This window comes from Pyrus communis, chromosome 16, assembly GCF_041283825.1.
Source record: "Pyrus communis isolate YQ-2024b chromosome 16, ASM4128382v1, whole genome shotgun sequence".
NCBI lineage: Eukaryota > Viridiplantae > Streptophyta > Magnoliopsida > Rosales > Rosaceae > Pyrus > Pyrus communis.
The window spans coordinates 5,040,971-5,060,424 of record NC_142580.1 but is presented as its reverse complement, the minus strand read 5'-3'; the positions used below and the strand labels follow the sequence as shown (position 1 = coordinate 5,060,424).

General features: G+C 35.5%; 2 protein-coding genes and 1 pseudogene across 2 annotated transcripts; 1 reads left to right on the top strand and 2 right to left on the bottom strand.

Annotated features, from left to right (window-relative positions):
- The first annotated feature begins 248 nt into the window (after window positions 1-248).
- On the top strand, window positions 249-3,260 carry UMAMIT36 (nodulin MtN21 /EamA-like transporter family protein). The gene is made up of 7 exons (XM_088687345.1): window positions 249-627; window positions 969-1,046; window positions 1,634-1,744; window positions 1,978-2,248; window positions 2,385-2,549; window positions 2,633-2,784; window positions 2,864-3,260. The coding sequence occupies exons 1-7, from the start codon at window positions 422-424 to the stop codon at window positions 3,018-3,020; spliced, it is 1,140 nt and encodes a 379-aa protein (XP_088543471.1). The 5' UTR covers window positions 249-421; the 3' UTR covers window positions 3,021-3,260.
- Window positions 3,261-3,612: 352 nt separating this feature from the next.
- On the bottom strand, window positions 3,613-7,948 carry LOC137730530 (uncharacterized; annotated as a pseudogene).
- Window positions 7,949-16,417: 8,469 nt separating this feature from the next.
- On the bottom strand, window positions 16,418-17,304 carry LOC137731785 (MLP-like protein 423). The gene is made up of 2 exons (XM_068471005.2): window positions 17,012-17,304; window positions 16,418-16,877 (listed from the first exon to the last, which is right to left on the bottom strand). Exons 1-2 carry the CDS (start codon window positions 17,199-17,201, stop codon window positions 16,606-16,608), a joined length of 462 nt encoding a protein of 153 aa, XP_068327106.1. The 5' UTR covers window positions 17,202-17,304; the 3' UTR covers window positions 16,418-16,605.
- Window positions 17,305-19,454: the final 2,150 nt, after the last annotated feature.

Sequence of the window (19,454 nt, the reverse complement as noted above, 5' to 3'; positions counted from 1 at the left end):
ACGTACTCTTATTAGTAATATCATATGCCAGTATAACCGTTATACTAAAAAAAAATACATGTGTTAGAATATGAGTAAATTGATAACTTCACATGTTATTATGATAGATGTACTTTAGAAATTTCTCCAAATAATTTTGTCCAAAAAGGAAAGCAATATTTATAAGAAACCTTTGTCCAAAATAGGTCAGCCTCCCTTGTATTAATAATAATAGTAATGATAAGTATAAATCCGAGTAGCTACTTCTCCTTTTCAAGTAGCTTCACCTTTTCATGAAGGGTTGCCCTCCCTCTACCTGTCTTCGCATACATACAGAGAGAGAGAGAGAGAGAGAGAGAGCCAATTTTCTTCTTCTTATAAACTTGCTAGCTTTTTTAGCTGATGCAAAACTAAGGGAGAGAGGGAGTAATTAGAAGCAGTGATGTGGATGATGAGTAACATTAAACTGCAGGAAACGGTGCCGTTTGCAGTGATGGTGGCAATGGAAGGTTGTACTATAATATTAACCATTTGGGCAAAATCTGTCATGACAAATAATGGCATGAGCCCTTTTGTTTTTGTCGTCTATACTCACTCCCTTTCCTCTCTCTTCCTCCTCCTCTCTTCTTTCCTCTTTCGCTGCTGCAGGTATATCTCTCTCCCTGTCTCTCTCTCAAACGCATACTTCCACGTAATATTTTGATGGTACTAGTTCGTTACAATGATATATTATCGATGACATATTGGCAATCTGCTCTTTTTATTCTCTTCCTCTCATACATATATATACTTTCAAGTAATATTGACTGTACTAGCTACTTCATTACAACAATATTATTATCGATGATATTTTGACAATCTGTTCTTGAAACTTGCAAGACTGGTATTTGTGTTTTATTTTTTATTTATTTATTTATTTATTTATTTATTTATTTATTTATTTATTTTTTTACCGATAGTATATAATTCAATAACATTAATTATTGCAGCAGCAGAAGAGATTCAACACAGCAATCAGTCTTCACCTGGGCTCTCTTCGTTCGATGCTTCCTCTTGGGTTTTACAGGGTATGCACTTCATATTCTTCCATCTCATCTCCAACGCATGAATCCATGGATTCTCCAGTTGACCTCAGCAAGCCTTAGAATATTCAGCTATGCACTGTATGGGACCTATTCTTCTGTCCTCCGTCTATAGGAAAAAAAAAAAAAAAAAAATTCCTACCTATAGAAATTTTTACTAGGACACATATATAACCAATCCAAACATGTTGCAATACAGGTATAGTGGTTATATATTATACCCTGAATGTCTACCAAACTGTATTATACAACGTGGATGCAGACTTATGTCAAGTCAGTCGATCAAGCCAATGTGCTCTCTATTTACACCCAAATTTAAATTTTTCTTCCTGTTTTTTAGAATATATATCATTTGGTAAAAATAAATTATTTATACCGTATGACTGTATTTAAGTGGCATGGAATAATTTTTCAAACAAATATTCATCCATTCTCAACAATGTGAATAAAATAATTGTATAAACAAAGTCTACACGTTATGCGCAATATTTAGTTACTTCTTATGGAACCTTCCGACCATTTTAGAAGAATAAAAAATCTTGCTTTCGCTCGTTTGTGTTTTGTTTTTGTAGGATAACAGTATCTCAGAATCTTGGATTCCTTGGTTTAAGTTACAGCTCTCCTATTCTTGTGTGTGCCATGGGCCTAATGATCCCATCTTTTTCCCTCCTGCTCTCACTCAGGTTTGTAATTAATTCCTACAACAACAAAAATGTTATCTCACTAGTATAAATCGAATAAAAAAAAACCTAGCTAGTATAAATGTTGCAATATTGACACTACGAAAATGTTCTCTTGCACTCCTCCGTGTGTATTTTTCTGTTTGTTTTTGTTTTATAAAAGAAGTGGTGTATGATAAAATTATTGTAATAACAATAACAGTTTCATGAAATTAACCCAATTATCTTAATTACAGGAGGGCGAAACTAGATTGGAGAAGCTCAAGTTTCCAGGCCAAAGTAAGTGGCACACTAATATCGATCACTGGGGCAATAGTGGTTGAACTCTACAAGGGTGAATATATAAGAAAATCTTCAGTTTCCTCTTCAGATTGGTATATTAATCAACTCCAACTCCGAGTAGAGAAACTAGGCTTAATCTTCTCCTCAGAGAAAGAGCATTGGGTTGTGGGTGGCCTTTTACTGGCAGCATCTACTTTATCCGTTGCCGTATGGAACATCATTCAGGTAATTTATTGAAGAAGTTATTATTGAGAGTTTAAAAAGTCATACGTGAAAAAAATTAAGCGAGGAGTGCACGATGTGTTTCATATTAGTTTCCTTTTTTACTGTTTGATTCTTGCTTTTACTCTGTTGTGATTAGATGGGAACGATGAAACTATATCCACAAGTGGAAGTAATGGAAGTGGTAACTCTTTATAGCTTGCTTGGGACAATCCAATCTGCAATGCTATCTTTGTTCCTAGAGAGAAACCCAAGTGCTTGGAAATTAAAACTCAACGGGGAGCTCCTTCTCATTGTTTTAACAGTAAGTAATTATCATAGAACATATGTAGTTAAATTGTAATTAATCATCTCGAGGAATTTCATTGTGCGTGCTCTTTGTTGTAGGCAATTTTCGGGGGTCTAGTTCGAAGTCGTGTTCAACATTGGTGTATGAACATGAAGGGCCCATATTATGTGCCGTTGTTCAAGCCGTTTGGGATTGTTTTTGCAACCATTTTTGGTGTCAGTTTATCTGCAAATAGTCTTTGTTATGGAAGGTAATTAAGTAGTCTTTGTTGCTTATGAATTTCCTTTTTATTTGGTATTCTATGGATTAATAGAGGTGTAATCTTGCAGTGTGATGGGAGCAGTCATAACTGGAATGGGGTACTTTATTATAATATGGGGACAAATCAGAGAAGATGAAAAACATGATCAAGATCACTGTGTTGATGAGAATCTCGAATCCAGTTCTGAGAGGAAGGTCCCTCTCTTGCAAGAAGAAGATGTATAGAATAGTTTTAATTCTTAAACGGGAAATTACCTATCATCGGGTGTATATCCTTTTCTATGTCTCTCTCCCACAGGTGATAGGATATGTATATATACACACCTATTTCTATGTATCTTTCTTCTCAGGTTGCTTGAGAGAGAGAAAAAGGTATACACCTCGTGACATGGGAGTTCTCCTTGAAAATACCAGAAAGCTTGAGACACAAGAAGGCTCCTAGACATTAGGATTGCCGGTATGCTATGGCCAGTCGTGGATGCGCAGCAAATTCCTCACGTTTGATGCATTAGAATCTGCATGTATTGCGTGGCAACTGAGTGTAGAAAATTTCTTCTAGTTGTACTTGTACATGAAGTGCAGGAATTCAAGATTAATTGTATATGTTTTACGGTGTCAATGAATTTGTCGCATACGATTTTAATTTCTGATTGAGAATACGTAGCAGTTTGGTTTATATGGCAAAGCACATGTCTTTGCAGGTGGATACACAGCCATGTGAAATGCAAATGAACAAATTGATATGTGAAAAATCCCTCCATTTATTCAAATACACTTCAACTGTCAATTACAACATGACTGATATCATTTCGGGTCATCACAAAAGATTCTGGCCAAGGACAAGGTCCCTGATGGATTGCAACTCAGTTACAACATAACTCATATCTTTTCGCTCTCTCGGGGATTCAGCAGAACATGAGATTCCGATTTTAAATATTGAACTCAAACACACTTGGATTTTTTCAGCACTTATGTTATTATGCTGCTTTGGTTGGGAGTAATAGGGTCGAGCAGCGAAAATCTGCAATTTCTGGAACTCGATGAGGCAAACCCATCTTGACAAGATTGTGAAGGTTCAAGCCTTCACTAAACATAGGGTCGGTGAGTCTCTTCCCTGTAAACATCTCTAACAAGAGGATCCCAAAGCTGTAGACATCCCCACATGCTGGAATCTTGCTTCCCATGCCATACTCTACAATTCAAACATCACAAAAGACCAATATGAGCTCATTAGTAAATTAAATTTATTTTTCCAGCCAAGTAAATGAATGATCAAAAGGAAAAAAGAGAAGCACATGAAGATGTTTACCTGGAGCAGCATAACCAACCGTTCCTCGTACTCCAATGGAACTTGTTTGATTTTCCATAACATTATTGGTTAGGTTTGAGAGAAATCTTGCCAGTCCAAAATCAGAAACATGTGCAGTCAAGTCGTTGCCCAAAAGAACATTGCTAGGCTTGAGATCACAATGAACAATTGGTAATGCACAAGCAACATCAATGGCAATGTCTAGCCTCTGAAGAAAACTTAAATTTTTGGGTGTTCCAGCAGTTGGATGCAACCACTCCTCTAAGTTCCCATTGTCCATGAGTTCATAAACTAAAGCCTTGAAATCATTACCAGAGAAGTCCACGCTCGAACAAGCTGTTACAACCTTGACAAGATTCCGGTGTCTAATATCTCTCATCGCCTCACATTCGGCTATGAAACTCTTAGAGGCTCCATGGCGTAACATGTTAAGCACCTTGACAGCAACAGGTTGAGTTCCATTATCATCATCAAGAACTCCTTTATACACAGACCCAAAGCCGCCCGTGCCAATCAGATTAGTTGAGGAGAACCCATCAGTAGCCTTCAAGAGAGTGTTATAGGACACTTGTAAAGCGGAGTTCCCCAAAGAGCCTGGACCTGCTCCCTTCCTTTTATTTCTTGGTGAACAAACAAACAATAATGACAACACTATAACCATTTCTAGGAAGGAAAACCCAGCTACTAAGGAGATTATTAGCTTCAAACTAGGAGACAATCTTCCCTTATTCTTGAACTCTTTAGTCTTGCACTTGGGCAGTTGGAGATCGGCAATATTGCTGCAGAGCCTGGTGTTTCCAACAATTGAAGTTGCAGTTGCATTTTTGAAAACACCTTCAATTGGTACCGTTCCCCAAAGTTGATTGAGACACAAGTTGAGATTCTTTAAGAAAGCAAAGCCCTCCAAAAACTGGGGAATTTCACCAGACAAATTGTTGCGTGAAAGGTCTAAATCCTCAATCCCTCTCATTGAACTCAAAGATGAAGGAATGGTCCCATTGAAGATGTTGCCTTGAAGGTGTAGGACTTCTAAATTCACACAACCTCCAATAGTATTGGGAAGTTCTCCTGACAACATTGATAAAGTTTGTTTGTTTAGATGTTTTGATGGATAGTTTTTTGGATGGGTTTCTTCATATTAGGATAGCAGAGAATGGAGAGAACTTGGAGTTCGTACTGACGGCTTCAAGGCTGTGCAGAATGCAGCAGCACTAATTTCATTAAGTAGAGGAAATCTTGTAGGGTATGGTGCATTGCCATGACCCATACTTGTTTAAGAGAGAGTGATTGACAAGAGGCTTAACAACCATTTCAGCCTTATTACCCCAGATTGAATCCTAGCCCTTCATTTGGGTTTGAGTGAATTAATCTAGAGTGTACACTTGTCATTCACACACTCACACATACATTTAAATTGAAACTAGCCGTTGGTGACTTAAACCCTTCATTTCTTCTTTCTTCTTCGATGCAGACCGAATCCAAGCTCGGGAGTTCCTTGCTGCCTTCGATCCCTCGACTTCAGAAGCTGTTTAGCTTCCAACAAACATGTTGTCCGAAAAGTCCAATTTGCCTAAACTGCTCAGTTTCCCAATCTCCAGTGGAAGAAAATCCGATAAGGAGGTGAGGTCATTTTGGGAAAGATCCATTTGCAATAGGCTCTGGCATTTCCCTAGGCTTGAAGGGATGCCACCATGAAGATTATTTCCTTGCAATTCAAGTGCGTCTAGCATCCTTAAATTTCCTAGAGTGGATGGAATTCTCCCTGATAATTTGTTGGTAAAAAGACTCAACTTCTGAAGCCTTCTAAGCTTGCCAATATCAGTGGGGATATTACCTGTCAAGAGGTTATTCCCCATACCTAGTAATTCCAAGTTGACTAGACTGGTTATTCCGGCTGGGATGTTTCCATAGAGTTGGTTTCCTTCAACCCAAGGGATTTCAAGCTTGGTTGAGAGATTGGATATGGGTGTGGGCAGCACGTACCCCTCCAAAATTGTTGGTGTGTATAACCAATCACCTTAACTTAGTGGCATTGCTGAAGTCCGAAACAAAACTCAAGTCACCATCTTTACCAGTTCCAAGATGGTTTGTAAAAATTGTGCGTTTCAAGGTTACGAAGCTTTTGTAGATTTGGCACTTGTCCGGTTAGTTTGTTATCTGCAACTTCAAATTGCGCTAGATTTGTGGCATTGGATATTGACGTTGGAATGGATCCGGAAATTTGATTACTAGCAATGTTAAATATTTGGAGATTTGGAAAATTTGTAGCCAGTTCTCTGGGGATAGTCCCTTGAATTAGTTTGTTTAGGGAGATGGAGAAAGTAACTAGATTAGAGAGATTATAAATGGAGGGAGGAACGATACTAGATGACTTATTTGAGCCTAATGAGAAAAATGTTAATTTTTTCAATTGGCCTAGGGAACTAGGGATGCCACCTGACAAGCTTTTGTCATAGGAACCAAGAGAATCAAGAGATGAAATGTTCCCTAAGGAATCAGGGATCAATCCTGACAAATTGTTACGTTGAAGAACAAGTGTTTGAAGTTTAGGAAAGGAGCCACCAGAGGAATTTTACCTACTAAACGATTGTGACCGAGACCTATACCCATGAGGTTGTGACAATTGGATATATTGACAGGAATAACCCCACTGAGTGAGTTTTGGTTCAGAATTAGTACCTGCAATCTACGCAAACACTCGATTTCTGGTGGAATTTGGCCTGACAAACGGTTGTCCCTCAAACGTAGTAGCCTGAGGAAGCTCAGGTTTTCGACATATGGGGGATATGGACCCTGCCAAGCTTTGGTTCCCTAGGTTTAACACAGTGACCCTCTGCTGATGTCGTTGGCTGCATGCAGAGGGGGCGTTGACGGGGAGCGAAAAGTGCAGTCGCACAGGGCTCCAAATTTGAAGGGACCCCTAAATTTTTGCCATTTAACATTATGTAATAATATTCTATATTTAAAAATTGCTTTTGTTAGCACTTTAAACTGCATTGTGCACTCCTCATAAACGTTTTTTTTTTTCTTTCTAAACATAAGAACTTGGAGTACCATGAGATTCTTTTAGTGTCAATAATAACGCCCTGAAAAGCGACAATTTCTTAATTTTATAATATAACAATGTTATATATTCAAGTGAACTTTAAAGTTAGAGGTCTGATGTTATTTTATTTTTATTTTTTTTTCATGTTTGGTAGTTTAAGATAAAACTGTTTTTGATTATTTAGTGAAGGTTATTGTTTGTAGCTCTTTTTACTTATCATTAAGGATATTTGTAAACATGCAATCAGTGAGTGCTAAAGTTTGTTTTGATTTTTTTTTTGTTTGTTGAATAAACGATATTATCTACGCTAAGAGGGTGGGGGAGTGGGCTAAGTCTCACAATGAGCTAACAATAATGTGGTTCAAATTCATCTTTGATGAGACTTGAACATAAGACTTCTCACATACAAGTGAAGATGAATATCACTTGATCGTAGTACTAAGTGGCTTTGTTTTAATTTAAGTGAATGTTTTCTAGAATCAATACATTTTCCTACTTTTTTAAAACTTAAAACTATCTTAATGATGGCCCCTTTTACAAATTTCGCACAAGGCCTCCAAAATCTCAGAGACGGCCCTCGCTGCATGTGACGCCTTGCCGTAGGCAAAAGTGATATGATTCGTTCCACGAACTCAAGAACTGGTTGGGGTCCTCCTTTATTTGATCTTTGATGGCTAGCAATGCCTTTTTATCTGTTTCGTTCCCATCTATGGCTATGGAGGAGCTGAAGCAGCGGGTGAGAATTAATACGATAAAAAGTGACTGTATTAAAAGCAGTCTCGCAGATAAAACCCCCATTTGTTGAATTGGGTACGTTTATATATGCATGCTGCAGAGACTGGAAAGTGGTAGGTATGTCTGCATTTCAGCCAGGGTTTGACGGACTCATTTATAAGGCATGAAGAAGGCGGGCGGATAAAATCGTTGACGATGACTCCGGGTGATGTTGCTTTCCAAGTTCCTGCCGGGAGATAGGTTATATCAGAGAGTTCCCACCTTGCAACTTGGTTCAAAAATGTAGACGTTCGAAAACGCCAAGGGAAATAATAGAGAGTGAGGAAAAAACATGCAAATCCAATCTCTTTTTTTTTTTTTTTTTTGTCAACTTGCAAATCCAATCTGGCAGCCACCTCTCTTTTTTTGTGACTTGGATTTGTATCTTTTAATTTATATTCTTTCTTTATCATGATAATGGGCTAATTTCTCATATTCCCTATTGAGTAATGCTATTCATATCATGTTTTTATATCACATTTCTATATTATCTTAGATGGCATCTGATGTGGAATCATTGGTGGCTGAGTATGCCATCCCCCTCTGCTCAAATGTATCTTCGGGTTCAGATTAAATATACTTACACTCGTACCATTGAGTTTCTCCGAAAAAGTAAGAGTAATGATATTCATACCATATTTTTATACTACATTTCTATACCATCTTAGGTGGCATCTGATGTGGACAGCCACATCATTTGAAAAATTTGCAAAACCCAAGGAAATGAAGGATAAAGAATCCTCATATACCACAATCATCATTTAATTAATTAGTTTTTCTTAATTATTAGTTTATTAAATAATGAATTAAATTTAAAAATCTGATTAATTCAAATGATGTAGTTATCCACATCAAATGTCATCTAAGGTGGTATGAAAATGTGGTAGAAAAACATGATATAATAGCATTACTCTTCCCTATTTAGTAATGTTATTCATACCATATTTTTATATTATATTTCTATACTATCTTAGGTGACATCTGATGTGGACAGCCACATCATTTAAAAAATTTACAAAACCCTAGGAAATGAAGGAGAAAGACTCATCGTATACCACAATTATCATTTAATTAACTAATTTTTCTTAATTATTAGTTTATTAAATAATGAACTAGATTTAAAAATCTGATTAATTCAAATGATGTAGCTGTCCACATCAAATGTCATCTAAGGTGGTATGAAAATGTGGTACAAAAACATGATATAATATCATTACTCTTCCCTATTTAGTAATGTTATTCATACCATGTTTTTATATTATATTTCTATACTATCTTAGGTGACATCTGATGTGGACAGCCACATCATTTAAAAAATTTACAAAACCCAAGAAAATGAAGGAGAAAGACTCCTCGTATACCACAATTATCATTTAATTAACTAGTTTTTCTTAATTATTAGTTTATTAAATAATGAACTAGATTTAAAAATCTGATTAATTCAAATGATGTGACTGTTCACATCAAATACCACCTAAAGTAGTATGTGGTACAAAAACATGGAATGAATAGTATTACCCTTCCCTATTAGTTTGTCTCATGTAAATTGCATGCAACTCCACTCCTCCAAGTTAAGATACATGAGAAGTGGCTTTTTATTTTGGACTTGATTTTTATCCATGCGCATCCCCTTGTGTCTGTCGAAACATGTAATTAATTTAGGTGTGGAGAGAGCAATAAATATTTGTTGGGAGAGATTGTTTCGTATATAATCCCTTTTTCGGAGGAATTCAATGGTACGAGTGAGAGTATATTTAATCTGAACTCGAAGATACATTTGAGGAGAGGGGGATGGCGTACTCAGCCACCAGTGATTTTTATACAGTATGAACAAATTTTTATGATCAACATAAGGCGGTAGACGCTATGGGATATATCCACACACGCAATATTGATAAAACTATTTTTATTTTATTTTATTTGTTTGTAATATTGATAAAACTAAATTTAGATTCGATGTACCATGTGACCTAGTGGCTGAATTCATAGAAAAAAACAATTGGAATGGGTTTTTTTTATTAATTATAACGTGGGGACAAATCAGCTAAGAATATGCAAATACAGGATCGAGATCGAACAATGTGCTGACGAAAACCTGCAATCTAATTCTGAGAGGAAGGTCCCTCTCTTGCAAGTTGATGGAAGAAATGAATGTACGTATAGATTAGTCTCAAACAGGATAATTATTAATTTATATTTTGGAGTATATATTTTCTGGCTTTTTAATCAAAATATGGTCTTTAGGACTGCCATTTGATCTCTAAGATTTGAAATCGATAGAAGTGGTATTTGAGTTTGTTTACCATCAACCATTTTGGCCAATTCCATAAAAAATCTCTATTAAATAAAGATAAAATGACAAAAAGACATAACTCATTACTTTGGTATTTGAGATTTAAAATCGATAGAAAAAGTTTTTAAGTTTGTCCACCATCAATCATTTTGGTCATTTCGTGAAAATACTACATTAAATAAGGATAAAATGACAAAAAAATCAAATTGGCATAACTTTTCGCTTTGGTCCTTGAGATTTGAAATCAATAGAAGTGGTCTTTGAGTTTGTGCACCATCAATCATTGTCATTTTAGTCATTCCGTGAAAAATCTCCATTGAATAAAGATAAAATAACAAAAATACCCTCAATTTTAGTCAAAAATATATTTGAGAAGATTAGAGCATCTCTAAGGTCATCTCTAATGGAGATGGCTCAATGTCCAAAAGCCAAAAAAAGGGCATGATTTGCCAAAAAACTCATCTTCAACCGATGGTTGGGCAATAATTATATGAGCCCACCAGACTATTATTGGTCCAAGGGGCATTAGGCTAGCCAAATGTAGCCCTCATCTTAGTTCATTTTCTGGGGGCTCAACACCTCAGTTGTAATAATTGATTCAAATTTAACGACCAGATTTGAAAGTATCCAACGGTAATTTAATTAAATTAACTACTAAATTTAAAATATAAAGTTAAAACTAATAAATTATCGAGGACTTTATGTTTAACCCATTCGGTTAGAGATGGTATATGAATATAGCATAAGACTGTTCATTTAAAAATAGTTTTTTGCAGCCACTTAGTATTATGGTCAGTGGTATTCCTTTTCACTTGTAAGTGAGAGGTTTTATATTTGATTCTTGTCAAATGCGAATTTGAACCACATTATTGCTAGTTCATTGTGAGCCTAAGTGCACCCACCTCTCCTTTAGTGTCGAGCTGTTGCATATTCAGCTCATGTTGCATATTCAACTCACGTTGCAACTGCTACTGTTGTTTTCTTGATATCCAATTGGTCAAGGAAGCTTTTCTGATGGTATGCCTCTAGGAATCTCTAGTACTTTAAATTTCATGATTGTATTCCAAGCTGAGCATAACATCCTTATACACCCATTTCACATGTTAGGCGTAGCTGGTGTATTTGGCGGCTCCCTATTCAGTGTTATGCATAGGTCTTTGGTAGCCTCTAGTTTCATCAGGGAAATCACATAAAATGAATCTGCTAATGAAGGTTACAGATTCGGTCAAGAGAAATAAACCTGCAATATCCTAGTCACCCATGGTTATTTTGGCCAATTGATCTTCCAATATGCTAATTTCAACAATTCTCGTTCTTTACACTTCTTCCTAGTTGCTTGGCATGTAGTAGGTATCTGGTTCACCACTTTAGGTATCAGCACTATGACTTTCAACTTAAATTGTAAGATCCCACATCGACCAATGGAGAGGGGGTGATGTGTCTTATATGTACATATTTTCCTCCCTATAGCATAAGACCTTTTGGGAACTCACTGGCTTCGGATTCCATCGGAACTCCGAAGTTAAGTGAGTTCGGACGAGAGCAATCCTAGGATGGGTGACCCACTGGGAAGTTCTCGTCTGAGTTCCCATAAACAAATCTGTGAGGGAATGGTAAGCCCAAAGCAGTCAATATCGTGCTACGACAGAGTCAAAACTGGGATGTGACATAAACGATTTTAATTTCAATCAATCTGTAGTTGATAGTCAAGTTCGTGTAATTAATACTTAGGTTATATTATTAACCGCGCTAACCTTGGTATGGAAGTTATGGATGAACATAATGCTCATAATTTTCCTCTAGACCTAGGTGTTGTTGAAGTTCCATCCATAAATGGATAAGACTTTGGTCTTAGTGTATATGAGTTCTTGAAAGTAAAGGAGTAATAAAAAAATTTCTTGTTATATCAAGAGGTTTGGTATTGCTCCTTTACTATTTAGTTTTAGTATTTTTTTTAGTTATTACTTAACTATTTGTTTTATTCTGTTTTTAAATAAATAAATAAATAATAAAGTTTTCAATTTATGTTGTATTTTATCTTACAAGTAATGATAAATGGCGGAAAATTTGTAATACTACAAGGGTATTGTTTGTTCAAAAAATAAAAAATAATTTTTACAGGGCTATAATTTTGGACGGGGCTATGTTTAGCTCTTTTAGTTGTAGATGGCCTAACTGGTTGGTGGAAGGCGAGTAAGGGATTTGGAGTTGCCATTTAGCCCACAAAGCACCTCTGACGATACATTTTATGAAGGACGAGTGGTGGCTCCACTGTGCATGTCGAACTGTGCCCAGCTACATGATGTCAGAACTGGATCCTCTCCAGATCACTTTTGAGCGGATCCTCCGGATGCATCAATCTGGTTCGTTCAAACGAAAATCGAACGGCTAAAAGACTGTCAGACTGAGAAGGGGTTGTGATGGCAGCAACGGCCTTGGATTCTCTGCCTCGTGACTGCGGGATGGTTGATAAAGGGGCGGATGTTAGAGAAGACGACGGCATCATCGGGATCGTCGTGATTGACCAAGTAAAACCGCATAGGAGAATTAAGAAAAAAAAAACACAGCAGAATCGACGAGAAGAAAGAAGAAGAAAATTTGAAGAACCTGCAACATAATTGCAGAGAAGAAAATAGAGGTATCAGTAGCTATAGAACCACAAAGAAAGGAGAAGAAGACAAGTGTTAGGCCATCTCCAACCGAGGGCTGGCCAGAGGGCTTGTTTTAGCCCTCTAGCCCTCTAGCCCTCTAAGATATTAATATTTTAATGAATAGTACATGACCATATTTGCCTCCGTCTCCAACCGAGGGCCATAGGGCTCGTTTTAGCCCTGTCACAAAAAACCGTTTCCAACTAATGGCCAAACATAATTTATTATTTAAATTTAAAAACTACAACAACTTATATTCAAATCCAACAACAACTTAAATTTAAAAAATACAACTTATATTTAAAAACTACAACAGTAACTGGCCCAAAAAGCCAAAAAAATTAGAACTTAAATTTAATGAATGGTTTAGGTATTTATAGGAAAAAAAATTAGAATTTTTAAGAATTTAAAATAAAATAAAAAAATTGGCCCAAAAAACCAAAAAACAAAAAAAATTTTGAATACAACGACTAGTTTGCTAGCCGTTAGATTCAAATTTTTGTTTAAGCATTATTGTCTGATATAACCGACAGGAACCCGGGCTGGCTAGCTGACTGCATGCGGTCAGCCCTTTGGCCCTTTCAGATTTCGTGGGGCCCATAGGCTCTCTGGTCTAGCCCTCGATTAGAGACAGTTTTCGGGCTATTTTCGGCCATCTGGACCATTCGGTTGGAGATGGCCTTAGGGGAGGATCTAGAGGATCCGGATAAAAAGAATCCGAAGAGAATCATTTCCCCATGATGCCAGGCCTTGGAGAGCCTGTTGGTAAGGCCTTGACTTCAGACGACCAACAAGTGGGTCCTACAACTGAAATGGTAACTGGCAAGTGGGTTTCAAAGGGTTCATCATCAGGATAGGCTTGTGCAAGATATATAAAGCACTATGTTTAGGTGTTGATGGTCGAGAAAAGATCCTCTCCGGATCTCTTCCACCAAGGTCACTGAGTCAAGTGATTCGGACCTTTTAAATTTCATCTAACGGCCCACCTGTTTTGACCCTTAAAAGCTGAAATAATTTTTGACCGTTGGATGAAATTTGAAAGGTCCGAATCACTTGATCCAATAACTCTAGTAGAAGAGATCCAGAGAAGATCTATTCTCCTGATGGTCGAGGTTGGATATGTAGTCAACGCACCAAAGTTGACAATGCTCTCCAATCTTCTTTGCTCCATCACGTTGAACATGGTCAGAAATTCATGCCCAAAGTTTAATTTGTCAACAATTTATGCTCAGTACATGGTCAAAATTACTTCTTTTCAGTAGAAAGTCCAGAAGAAGATGATTACGTGTTGTGTTTTACTGGTAGTAGAAGCTACGGTGAGAGTGTTAATTTGGTTTGTGGTTCTGCTGGATAAGGTCAACAAAGTATAAAAAATAAAAATATATATTTGTGAATAGTATTTGTCATCACTTGTCCTTGCTTTTATTTTTAGGAAAATTAATGAAAAATGTTTAAAACCTTTGAGTTTTAACTATAACAACAAAATAAAGGGTAAAATGAATAGTATCAAGATTGACTTTTTAGTATAAAAATGTGGTTTTTCGTTAAAGTGAACAGTACAATGAGCTTTTCATTAAAGTTCCCTTTATTCTTTTCAAACTGATAAAGTCGCATAAAAGTAAATACTAATGGAGATACGCTTGCCCTTGCCTTGTCTTTGCCTTTCACTAAACGGTAAAGATGCTCGTATTGGTTTGTGTGAGAAGGAACATGCCTATTGTTTTCATGTTAAGAACAAAAAAATAAAATGCGGATACAAATGCAATCATATGAAATGTACATACATACATATATATATATATATATATATATATATATATATATATATATATACACACAACAAATCGACGTTGTAAGTACTAATAACATATTCATATGAAATGTGTGTGTGTGTGTGTAACAAATTGACGGTGCAAGTACTAATAACATATTCATGATAAATTCTTCATGTATTTAGCATATTTGGATGACTTAACGATCTCCGATTCAAACAAATTTTTTAAAAATGATCTTCAAATGAAGATTAAGAATACAAATAATTCAGATTATATAATTTATACAATAAAAATGTACTATTTACAAATTGTAAGATATGTTCATTCCCCTGTAAAGGCAACGCAAATATTATCCATGCAAGATTATGTAGATAAATTATATAAGTAGCTTGTTATTAGTGATTTGACAGGCTTTGTATTAGTAGACGTTATGATGATGGCAGACGATTTGAGACCCAAAGTCCCACACAACAACCCAACGTAGAAGTACCCATAAAAACAACACGACCACAGCGCAACATGGGCCCATTTGACAATCGATCCAAATCTCCCCGTCCTCCAATTAAGACAACAACCAGATTGTTTGACCTTCTATTTAGGTGTCATTTTCATTCTTTTCTATTTGTGCTGTTACGGTTAAGTTACGTCAATATTTTATATTCATATTATTTTTTATCTTATTATCTCTATAAAAATATCAATATAAAATGTTGACGTGACTTAACCGTGACCGCACAAAATAGGAGGGGATGGGAATGGCACCCAAACAGGAGGGCAGACAATCTGCCGCCGCCTCCTTTAGGCCATTTCTAAAAAAAGGTGTCAAATACCTATTTAGGACTAAAGACATCATCTTGTTCTCTAAAAAAGATGTTTTATATGACGTGATAGCTGAGTCATTTGATCTTTTACTTTCTAATTGTCATTTTTAATGTTTAATGTATCTATGAGGTCAATATATTAATAAACAAAATATTTGACACATTCATTAAAAAAAAAAATTAACATCTGTATACAATTAGTCACATCAACAATTAATTAAAACTTTGACAGTTCTTTTCGAGATGTTCTTACTCAACGACTTCATCTTTGCTTATTGACTTAAATATTTATTGCCAAAGAATATAAATGCTTTTATTTTTTAAGATAAAAAAACTTACACGTAAAAAAAGAAATAGACACAAAAAATAATATCTCGTTGTACTTTAATTTCCCTCTTGTCACAATGATATACCACTTTTATTTCTATTTCAGTTTCTAACGTAATTAATGAAGATCACATTGCTTTATTTTTGTTCTTTATTAAAAAAAAATAAATAAATAAACACAGAATTTCGGATGAATAATTGCACGTGTCGACCAATAAACTAGAAATCCTTTACAACAACTTTATCAACTTTGCGGTTTACTTTTGTTTTATTATTTTTCGCCAATAAATGTGATCCGAGCGTCCAAGGTAGTTGTTGGTCGGCTCTCACTAGGGAATTGATTATTGGGTCCAATGACAGCAACTCCATCTGTCTTTTGTAAACTTACCCTAACAAAAACGTTATTTTTATCATTTATTTGTGCGACTTAAGACATTTTTCTTTTTCTTCTTATAAGTACGTGAGAAAAACCTAAAAGCGTCGGGTCACAAAACACTAATGCATATCATGATCATCGTGCGAAAATCCTAAAATCATCGGGTCACAAAACAATAATGGACATCATGATCATCATAACGGCAAGCAAACTGTAGGGGAACACGAACACTGAAAACATTACTGGCATGTAAAAGTAAAAGATAAAAACCTTAAATATTATAGGGTGCACAAGCTGCTTACAAACTAGGGTTCAGATAAAACCTGCTTTGTGCATTAGCATCCATACAACTTCGACTCATCTTATTTATTCGGCCATTAAATATTAAGGGAAAACTCCAATGATCTCCAAAGCCAGCTCAATTAAGCTTGTAATTAATTAATTAGCCAGAACATAGGCATCGAGCTCCTGGAAGTTCTTGACAGCAAAATCCTTGATGATGCTTGGTTCGGGAACCTGTTCGTGTGCTTTCTCAAACACCGATGACCATTTCACCAAGCTCCCGTCTCCCTTGGGAGTCACGGTTAGGACGCACTTGAAGTTCTTGTAGTACTTGAGCAGATCTCCGTCGATCACCTTATAAGCAACGGCCTTTCCGACTTCATCCACTGCATCGATCGTCTCCTTTGATACTTTCACAAGTGCAGAATCTACGTGCAAGGAAATGCGTTATTTATAAGAAAACATTCTTTTGTCAAACTGTAAATTTGTCTCACACTCTCAGACGTGAATTTGTAAATTTAAGTATAACATAAGTCTAGTAAGAACATTCTGATGAACGTACCGTCAGCATATGTAATAAGGCGAACGGATCCGACAGCTTTGCCATCGCCTTCGAGGACATCGATGCTTTTGTAGTCCTGAGGGAATGCCTTGGGGAAGACAGTGGTGGAGTCCCTAAGGGCTTCCCAAAACTTTTGTGCAGGAGACTTCACCTCAACTTCAACCTCAAGCTTTCCATCAAATGTAGCCATTGTTATGTAAAATGTGGTAGCTAGCTTGAGCTAGAACAAGAGTGTACTATATAGAATAAGAGGAAATTGACTAATCGCTTAGAGAATTGGTTGAGATTTCTGAGAATTAGGCATGCATATATATACTAGTTTGAGTGCTCTGGAGGTCTTAAATTCAGTAGGAATTAGCTCAACTGCCACTTTATTAACCTCCATAACTAACGCAACCAAAATTGATACCATTCACACGCATCATGTAAGACATAGGAGAACGCCGCCCAATTAGTATAGGGGAACTGGAGAAACTAACTTTGTAGACAAAATTTGCAAATTAAATGATGTGTAACCAATATAAATGAGGACGTTTATCAACGCTTAAATAATAATCCAATCATCAACTTTCATGTCATTTAGTTTACAAAATTTTGTCTACATATGTAGTCTCCCTAGCATTATTCATTACTTTAATTGGTGTTTTTGTTCTAGAATTATGGCCAAATTAAATAATTTTTAATTTTTAAAATTAAACTTAAAACTAATAAATTATTAAGAGGCTATTTTTAGCTCATGCGGTTGGAGATGATGTATAATATGGCCTACATTGTCACTAAGATATAATTTCTTATAAGATTATAATTCTAGACGGGACTATCTTTAGCTCTTTGGGTTGAAAATGACTTAAAAAAATAAAAAGTTCTAAAACGTAGCTGCAAAATTGATCTTTGGCAATTTTTTATACTATATAATAAGATGTTAAAGGAATATTTGATCAATAAAACAATAATATTTAATTGATATTTTATCAATATTTATCCGATGTATAACTAATATTCGATCGATAACGGTTAATATTTATTATTTAATAAATATGCTATTAATATTTGATATATTTTGATCCGTTCAACAGTTAAAATTTGTAACTCAATCATTTCCTACAAATTTTCAAAATTATTTACTCGTTGTAAAGATGATATTAATAGAGAAGGGCGACTCACCTAAGTTAGGGGCGAGTTTGCTCGACAGTGCACAACCATTATGAATGGAGACTGTTTTCAAATGAATCACAGAGAATGTTGTCCGTGCTTTAATTGAGAGTAGGTGAACTGATTAGTGTTATGTGTGAGCACACATGAAAGTTAATATTAATTGGGGAATATTTTTGCTCACCATTATTTAGTGTAGTGTATACTTACCATTTTATTTATCATTGTTCGATGAGTTTGAATTTCGAGATTCGTGTAGTGGATAAACACAAATCTCAAAATTCAAACTCATCTAATGGTGATAAATATGATGGTAAACATACACCATACTAAATGGTGGTGAGCAAAAATGCACTCTATTAATTGGTTTGTGTTTATCATTTTTCAATAGGATAATTTGATCTTTCTAGCATTTTTAAACTAAATTTTAAACCAAAAGATATGGTTGTTAATGATTGGATTATTATTTAAGTGTTGATTAACGTATTTATTTCCTATTGGTGACATTATTTGGTTTGTAAATTTAATTTAAAATTTTGATCTCCCTAACATTACCCTTTTCAAAATAAATATTAATGTTAAGCATAGACTACGTTTGATGTGTCAAATATAGGCCATGCATTATTTACCCATCGACTCCGCCCTCCTTTTCACACAACTAGAAGAAAAAAAAAGTATAATACTTGAGTAACCAAAAATAATACTAAACTTTTTGGGTCCCATTTTGGTGTTGATTGCGACAAAAATTGCATTAATTCTGAGCATCTCATAATCTCATTACATTGTCCATTTCAAATTTTCAAATAATAGAAAATAGTAACAAATCAAACAATAAAAAAAATGATGAGACAAACATATGAAAGCACCCTCTCAACTGCAAACCCCTTTGGTTTTTTTTTTTCGTTGAGAAAATTGTAAAAATGTAACAAAAAAAGTTGTTGCAGTAGCTTCAATTTCCTTGTCAAACACCTTCCTCATCATCCAATAGTAAGCAAGCAAAAAGCAATACCAACTTTTCCTTTCTCTCTTTTTTTTCTTTTTCTTCAAGTACTTGTTTGTTGGATGTGTAGACAAGAGAAAGGATATAATTAGGAACGAGATATCCAAGAAAAAATAGAAGTGGCCGCAATTAAAGATAAGATGAATGAAAATCGGTTAAGGTGGTATAACATGTGAACTGATGATATATAGATGCTCCAGTTAGAAGATGCGATTATGAAGCAGAGGTTCAAGGCAAAACGGGTAGATGAAGACCTATGAAGAATTGGAAAGAGATACTAAGAACAGACAT